At 40.1% G+C, this 8,700-nt stretch overlaps 1 protein-coding gene across 3 annotated transcripts in view; it reads left to right on the top strand.

Moving 5' to 3' along the window:
• Positions 1–228: 228 nt before the first annotated feature.
• The window catches only part of CENPE (centromere protein E), a 71,246-nt gene continuing 62,774 nt past the window's right edge, over positions 229–8,700 (top strand). For 2 of the 3 annotated variants that reach the window (XM_036269235.1, XM_036269245.1), the window contains exons 1-9: positions 229–320; positions 1,842–1,933; positions 4,144–4,233; positions 4,351–4,469; positions 5,074–5,193; positions 5,794–5,875; positions 6,036–6,103; positions 6,182–6,247; positions 8,540–8,591. In XM_036269235.1, the coding sequence (XP_036125128.1) occupies positions 265–320; positions 1,842–1,933; positions 4,144–4,233; positions 4,351–4,469; positions 5,074–5,193; positions 5,794–5,875; positions 6,036–6,103; positions 6,182–6,247; positions 8,540–8,591 (745 nt within the window). In that variant the 5' untranslated portion in view covers positions 229–264. Of the gene's footprint in view, positions 321–1,841; positions 1,934–4,143; positions 4,234–4,350; positions 4,470–5,073; positions 5,194–5,793; positions 5,876–6,035; positions 6,104–6,181; positions 6,248–8,539; positions 8,592–8,700 lie in introns of those variants that run through there. The other variant, XM_036269252.1, reaches the window with a different exon arrangement.

The following is an 8,700-nucleotide window of genomic DNA, read 5'->3' as shown; positions in this document are numbered from 1 at the left end:
AGCTCCCCACGCGCGACCGGGATTTCCCGCTGCGAGCCCCCCACCCCACCTTCCTTCAGGCCCTTTACACCCCCACGCGCATGGACGCGCCGCCGGCCTCGCGCCCCCGCGCCGCGCCGCGGGTGGAACGGCCCGTGACGTCACGCGGCCGCGCTCAATCAGCGGCGGCGTTTGGGAAAATTTAAACTCAAAGGCGGGGCGGGCGGTGGGCCCGGAGCGCCGGCCGCGGAGGGTCTTGGCCTGTCCCAGATCCGAGCCGGCAGGATGGCGGAGGAAGGCGCGGTCGCCGTGTGCGTGCGGGTCCGGCCGCTCAACAGCAGGTAGGTGGCCGGACCGTGACCCGGGCCCCTCCGCGGCCCCGTCCGGAGGGCGCAGGGCTAACCCAGCGGGCCTCCCGGAGCTGCTGCTTCCCGGAGCCGCTGCTTAGTAACTCGGACGCTTACCCTCCTTTTTATTTTAATTTTTAAAATCTTAATGTTGACATCATTGCAGGTGTCGTCCCCCCTCCCGCCTCTTTGCCCGTCTCCACCCACCCCAACTCCCGCTCCCTTGGCCTGTGGGTGTCCTCGGGGGGTGTATTCGCGGGCTGTAGCTAATCCCCTCACCTCGACCCGCCCACCCTCTCCTTGCCTGGGTCCCCGCGTCCGACAAGTAGCGGGGAAGGGCCAGAGGGTCGTAAAGATGCATTCCAGCTGCGGATTCTGTTAAATCCAGAAAACTCAGCCTCGCCGGCGTTCAAGACAGCCCTGCGCTGCTTTTCCCGTCTGCGCCACCGGCCCCGGGGGAAGCTGCGCGGAAGAGCCTTGCTGGCTCCTCGGTCGTTTTACACTTACCTCTCTCTCCCTCTTGGCTCTTAAAAGCAAGGACTAATCTGTCTTTTTTGCGTTGTGTTCAGTGCGCACTGAACACTTTCAGGCAATGACTGAGCACAACATGCAGAAAATTGAATGACTGATATTTATCAATATGGATTTTTTTAGTATAGTGTACTATACTAAACAGATACTACCATCGTTGCCCTGTGAATCTTACATTGGGGCGGGGGAAAACAGAAAATAGAGTAAAAAAATAAAGAATGTTAAATGTCGGTGAGGGAGTCATGACTGCTATAGAGGAAAAGCAGGGAGGGGAAGTCATCAAGTTTGTTAGCTTCTCTGGTCTCTGGCCTTCTCCCCACAAAGAAACAATTACAATACATCTTGACACGTGTGATAGGCAGGTGGAGAGTGTTTGCTTAGTGGAGTCCTAGTCCTTCAGTGAGATGACAGTTTGGGGGAGAGGCAGGGCTAGTGTCAGGAAACTCCTGACTCTGACTCTTTTCATGAATGAAAACATTTACTTAGTGAAAAGGTTAGTCAGGGTATAACTAGGCACAGGGGCATTGAGTCTGTTATCCTGTGGGAACCTTCAGGTTTTTGACTTGTAAGGAGTTAGGATGGATGGATGGATGGATGGGTAGATAGATATAGGAATTTAGAAGATAAGGTTGAAGAGAGAAATAAACATGATCCAGGTATCATGTGCCATATTAAGGACTTCAGATAACTTTTAAAGGTTTTAAGGGAGAGGGACTAAGCAGAGTGCATTTTGAATGTCTTTCCAGCTGGGTAAGAGAGTGGGAGTGAGAGCCTCACAAAGAAACTCCCAAGAGAGGGAGGTTACTGAAGCCCTGTTTAAAAGTGTTGACCCCAAAGGTGGATTTTCCTTGTTTCTCTGATATAGGTATAAGTCATTACTATCTTTTAAAATATTCTCCAGAAGATGAAATATTTTAAGTTACCTTTCATATAACATGAATTCAACGACCAGGTATAGTAAAATGCAGTGTCTTATTGTTTTAGAGAAGAAGCCCTCGGAGAAGCTACCCAAGTTTATTGGAAAACTGGCAATAATGTTGTTTATCAAGTGGATGGGAGTAAATCCTTCAGTTTTGGTAAGTTTATAATAGTATCAAAAAGTTATTTAACCTGTTATTCTGTTATTAGTAAGGGTACCAAGGCTTATGAATAATACTAGCTTTGTCATTAAAGATGAGACTAAGCCTTCTGTTAACTGCTTCAGTGGAAACCTTAAAAAATTGTTTATTCATGTATGATAAGTAAAATAATAATTTGATATTTAAAACACAGTTATAGTCAGAGTGCCGCCTTATGACTAAAACTATCATTTTTCATCTTATTCATTAGTGTATTTGTGGCCTGAAACTCCATAAGCCCAAAATATGTCATTTAATATCAAGTCAGCTTTAATATCTTTCAGTTTAGTATTTTTTCCACAATTAATTTCAAGAAATCTCTTTAAACAATAAATAGTGAAGATATTCCTTCTTGGCTGGAATATAGCAGGGACACACCCCTGTTTTTGTGGAGCTTATTATATGGTAAGAAGAGACTCTTTTAACAAGTAATTCTATGTTGACAAGCTTTCTGGGAGTTTATAGGGGGGAATCTAACTAGTCTGAAAAGGTACCACTTAAACTGGGACCTGCAGGGTGAGGGTGAGGGAAACCTAGCTAGGACATAGGGACTTGAAGGCCCTAAAGTTTGAGTAGGCTGATTTGTTGTATTGACTTAATATGTATATAGTGTGCCAATGTGCCAGACACTGTTCTAAGCACTTCATAGTATTGACTCATTTGATCTTCTAAGAAGCCTATGCAGTAGGTACTATGTATAAGTACCTTCTCGTTTTAAAGCAAAACTAAAACAGGCCTGGAGTCATACAGCCAGCAGGGGAAGTCAGACTCCAGATCTCTGTTCCAGCCACACAACCATGCTGCCACTTAGGCACCAAAGAGCAACAGTGAGGTCCTCTCAACAACCTTAGGAGTAAGAGTGATTAGGTTGTCAAATTGCTGTTAAAATAGAAAGCCAACATAAAAGGTTCTGGAACAAAGATGTGGAGTAGAGAAAATGGTTCCTGATAAAGGATTGTCTGAGGGTATTACCATAATCTTTGTTTGTTTGTTTATTTTTGTTTAATCCTCACCCGAGGATATGCTTATTGATTGGGGGAGGATGGCAGCCATGTGAGAGAGAACATTGATTGGTTGCCTTCTGTATGTGCCTAACTGGGACTCGAACCTACAACCTTTTGGTATGCAGGGTGACACTCCAACCAACTGAGCCACACTAGCCAGGGCTACTGTAATTTTTGAAAGGTAAAACAGTATGTGCCAGATATTATAAAACCAAAAGTAAGGGATGAACAAGCATTTCAACTCAGGTACCCTAGGTTCTCAGTAGCCATAAATGGCTATTGAGGATTTTGACTCATTCACCTATCTGAAGCAGATGGCATTAAGATTTGAATGATCCTGCCATCTCTCCTTGCTCAAAATCATGATGCCTAAGCAGCCTTCAAATGGCACATTGGTTTTTCATATTGTTCTGCCAACAGGGTAGATGTGTGTGTGGTGCAAGAAGTGTGATCACTAAATTTCTCATCAAAGGTCAATACATTTCCCTCCTGATTCACAAATTCTTTTCTTGTGAGTTTTTTAATGTGAGGCTACCAATGCAAGAATGGCCTCTTTTTAATGTTCTAACAAAAGCAGAGAACTACTTCCTAGACTAGTGAATTCATAAGGGCAAATGCTATCCTAAGCCCAGCCTTTAGCAACCAGCTAACTGGTCATTCCCTCTAAATTCGGCTTTTACTAGTACTTTTCTTCCAGATGTTTGATTTGTTGATTGCATTTGAGCTAGGTCTTCTTGCTAGATATGTTATAAACATTGAAATTTCTCAAAGAATAGTAACAGTTCTCATTTCCTGAATATTAACCAAATGTCTAATATTCTGTGAGGAAGATAATATAGTGTATTGATTTTACAAATTAGGGAACTGAGGCACGGAGACATCAACCACCTTGCCCAAAGTCACACAGTCGTAAGTCTCAGAGCCAGGATTTGCAGACAGTCTGATTCCTTACTCCATATTCAGCCACTATTCCCTACTACCTCTTGAAAGCACATAGCATAGAAGACGTGTGGGGTTTGTTGGTGTGAGGACCAAAAAGTTGAAGAAAATATTGTGTCTTAAATATTTTATACCATATCCTGACAGTTTATTTTTTTGAGCAACTACTTATTCAAAATGAAAACGCAGTTTTTTTCGTTTACCTTATGTGTATTTTTATTTTAGATCGTGTCTTTCATAGTGCTGAAACCACTAAAGATGTTTATGAAGAAATAGCTGTGCCGATCATAGATTCTGCCATACAAGGCTACAATGGTTTGTATTCACTGCAGAAACATTTTAGTCTGGGATATCTGTCAACAAATATTGATAGTTTTATGCATTATAATCTCATTTTTAATCTTTGTATGTGTGTGTGTTTTGTTTTTGCAGGTACTATATTTGCCTATGGGCAGACTGCGTCAGGAAAAACATATACTATGATGGGTTCAGAAGATTATTTGGGAGTAATACCCAGGGCAATTCATGACATTTTCCAAAAAATTGAGAAGGTAAATAACTTAGCTAAATTTCTAGTGTGTAGAAGTAAAAGTAATAATAGGATAGCAACTTCAGTGTTCCCTTGTAATGATTAAAGGAAGTAGATTTACAGTTATCTCTTGATTTTCCATGGGGAGAGAAGAAAGGCATGGCATAGAGTCACTTTTTTCTCCTCAAACTTACTTCAGAGCTTAAAGTTCTTCATTTTTTTGCCTTAAATCCTGAAACAGTAATACAGCATAAAGTGGGCATTGAGGAACAAGAATGGTTAGCTCCTCATTACCTTTGTTGAACTACCAGTGATTATTAAGGAGCAGTAAAAAAATAGATGTAGATAAAAGACAAGGGTAGCAGAGGGCCAGATAAGGCAACCTAATTAGTTAAGAGTTGATTGTACTTAAGTTAGTTTTTCATTATTATTTTAATAATTTTTAATGTTCTTTTTTGCACATCTGTGGATAGGGTTTTATTTTGAGCTTATAGAGTTGGACTAGACACTCTCTTCTAATTCTATGATACTTTGCTTTTCTGAAACAGTGCTTTTGCTTTTATATTTTTATGTTTGTCATTGTTAGTACAGAACCATAATCCCTGATGTTTCTGTTTTTCTTCTAGTTTCCTGATAGGGAATTTCTCTTACGTGTGTCTTACATGGAGATATACAATGAAACCATTACAGACTTACTTTGTGACACTCGAAAAATGAAGCCTTTAATAATCCGGGAAGACTTCAATGTGAGTAGCAGAGTTAACAAAGTGGCTCAAAAGAGACTTATTGGGATTACTGTTCTTGAACATTTACCTTTAATTTCTGTGTTTTTTAAGTGTCTCCTGTACTTGTGGTTTATTGTTTTCTTAAGTGTTTATAGAGATCATCTTTTAAGCAATACAGGGGTGAGCAAAAGTAGGTTTATAGTTGTAATACAGATAATAAAATAATTAATAAATAATACAAGAGTAAACTGTTTTGCATACTCACAACTGTAAACCTCCTTTTGCCCACCCCTGAATGTGTAGTTTTTAAATATTGACAGCTGTAATATATTGGTTGTAAGTGCCTAAATATTTATATATATTTATATATATAGGCACTTACATATATATGGAGAGAGAGAGAGAATGCAAGATGGAATTTTCCAGTTAGAATTTGATGTGCTTTGATATAAGGAATAAATTGTAAATATTATAGGTTTACTTATTTTCACACTACAGTTTCCAGTTTGCATTTTTAACTTCTAAAAATGAATTCTATCATAGTTTGCACCTTCTTTTTGATATGCAAACTTTTAAGTGACTTCTGTTTCTTTACTCTTCCCATAATTAAATTTGTTTCAGAGGAATGTGTATGTGTCTGACCTCACAGAAGAAGTTATATATACATCAGAAATGGCTTTGAAGTGGATCAGAAAGGGAGAAAGTAAGACTTTATACTCTATTTCTTCAAAACTTTGTAAAAACGATTCAGTTGAATGTACTTAAGTTTCAGATCACATTTTCACTTTTAAGCTAAAAGGAAAGTTAATGTTTTTCTTTGGATTTAATGTACACTGCTGAAATATGACTTTTTTTTTGTACAGAGAACAGACATTATGGAATTACAAAAATGAATCAAAGAAGCAGTCGTTCTCATACCATTTTTAGGATGGTAGGTAATTCTTTCTCTATTTGGTCTTTCCGATTAAGAATGCACTAATTTTTCTTACGAGTTGCCTTTTCCACCTAGATTTTGGAAAGTAGAGAGAAAGGTGAGCCTTCTAATTGTGAAGGATCGGTCAAGGTGTCCCACTTGGTGAGTATTGATGAAACATGATAATGTGGCATATAGGCCAAAGCAATATTTAACCCAACTGCAGTGCTTTTGGTTTCATAAGGACTGTAAACTGAAATAAGTAGTTAGAACCATCTATAAATTGGTAGTTTAACTAGCGTCATATGTAGCATGAAATTACTAGCTGAAATGTAGGAAGAATTTAGAGCATCTTTCCTCCTACTATATTATGCTTCCATCTCCTAAAATTTAGACGTTAGGACTGTAGGATTTGAGGCTTTTTATGACCAGTAATGAAGGAGAATTTGGGGGTTTGGGTTTTGTTTGGAGTGTTTTCTTTCTTTTTTTTTTTTTTCATTCACATTTAAGAGTTAAAGTAATTTTGGAATTGGGGGTGTCATACTCATCTAGGTTCTTATCTCTCTTGAATTACTATATCCTTCTCCTGGACCTGGCCTCCAAGACTCTGATCTTCCTTTCTTCAGTCTGTTATGCAGATTTCGAATGTTGTTAAGCACCGCTTTTGTTGTGTCACTTCCTTAGACGAGATCTGGCCACTCTTAACCCATCTAGCTTTACTTCCTTCTACTTCACATGAGCTCCTCACTTAGATTTCTCCAGCCTCTTCATGTCTTTGAACTCTAATGCTCGTTCCCATCTTTATACCTTAATTCATGCTGCCTTCATCACCGCTTTGCCCAGTTAATATGTATCTAGGTTGTCTGTAGTAGACTGTCTACAAGAAAGATTAGACTTCTCCGAGTATTTTAGAGAAAGAAATATCTAACATAGAACTATAAAGTAAGGCTACAGAATTACCTATCATTCCTGCAAGTTTCCACAGAGAATTAATTTAAATCTTGGACTTTAAATGCATTAAGAATATTTACTGAGGCTTTACCATGTTATGAGCACAGTACTTGGCTCTTGAGATTAGTAGAATAAGGAAGACATCCCTCCGCTACTTACTGTCTCCATTGCTACCTGCCTAGCCCAAGTCATCATGGTCTCACACTCAGATTCCTGCACCAGCCTCCTAACTGGGCTCCCAGCTGACACGCTTGCCCCTCCCCAATTCTTTCTTCACCTAGGGTTCACAGTTGATCCTTCAGAAAGTTAAATCAAGACATGTCACTCTTGCTTAATGCCCTCTCATGGTTTCCCATTGCAGGTGGAAAATCCAGAGTTCTTACCCTTGCTTACCCTATCTTGTCCTATCTCTACTTCACTCTGCCATGTTGCCCTTTCTATGTTTTGAATGCACTAAGCTCGTTACTGCTTTGTGACTGGATGTACTGTCTAGTCTTTATTGTGGAGTATGGTTGCCTTGTTCTTTGCATGGCTGGCTCTCCTGTCATTTCTGATCTTCGCTTAATGGAAGGCCTACCCTAACCACCCAATCCAAAGAACCTTCTCTGTCCCTTCCTGTTTTCTCTTCTAGCGCTCTCTTAAATTATCTGTATTACACTTACCATGATATATTCTTTATCTGTTTATCTGTTTCTCTCTTCTTACCAACTTCCTCCTCTCCTCATCCCACCCCATATAGAATATAAGCTCTGTGAGAGGAGGGACCTTATTTATCCAGTTCACTGCTGGATCCCTAGCACGTAACATACCGCCTGCAGCATGACAGGCAGTCACTTCTTTCCAACAACATTTGTGAAATGAAAGAGGAGCTCATGCTTTTAAAGATGCTACATTGTATTCAGAGACACAAATAACTAACTCAGCACTATAAGAATAAGTCATATCTACAAACACCTCTGGGGACACAGTTGAAAGAGCAATTCATTCAAGGTGTGGGGGATGAAGGATTAAGGTGGCAAAGCTATAGTGACGAGGTAACATTTGCCTCTGGTCCTGAATAAAGAGTAAGGGCATATTACAACCTTCAAACTAACTAAAAGGGAGTGGCACAAGAGAACACTTGCAAGTGTAGAAGAGCACGAGGTGTGTAGGGTGCGGTGAGTACTGTTCCACATAGTAAGGAGTAAGTAATGGGTAGACAAAAGGCTGGAGCAGTGCAGGTGCCAGATTGTAATGAATCATATTCACCATGGTAACCTTTTGAATTTTGTGTAGAAAATAGAGAACCTTTCTGGCAGCATAATGGAGGATGCATACATTATAGACAAGGAACAAAGTATAGAGACCTGTTTGACTCAGAAAAGGTAAAGCCTAGGCAGTGGGGAGAGAGACAGGAGTACAGGGGTAGGATTCAGATAAACCACTCATTAAACATGTTCTTTCAGTTGTTTGGATTCCATTATTTCAAGTTACCCTTCCTGACGGTTCATTTCCATCTTTCAGAATTTGGTTGATCTTGCAGGCAGTGAAAGAGCCGCGCAGACAGGTGCCGAAGGTAATAAAAACCCGTGCAGTGTTGGTCTGAATGTTTTCCTGTTCTTTAACACGATACAAAGTGCATTTTAGAAACCAATAAAGTAATGGCAATAATAATTTTATGATAA

Source organism: Molossus molossus, unplaced genomic scaffold (assembly GCF_014108415.1).
Source record: "Molossus molossus isolate mMolMol1 unplaced genomic scaffold, mMolMol1.p scaffold_m16_p_1, whole genome shotgun sequence".
NCBI lineage: Eukaryota > Metazoa > Chordata > Mammalia > Chiroptera > Molossidae > Molossus > Molossus molossus.
This window is presented reverse-complemented; position numbering and strand designations above follow the sequence as displayed.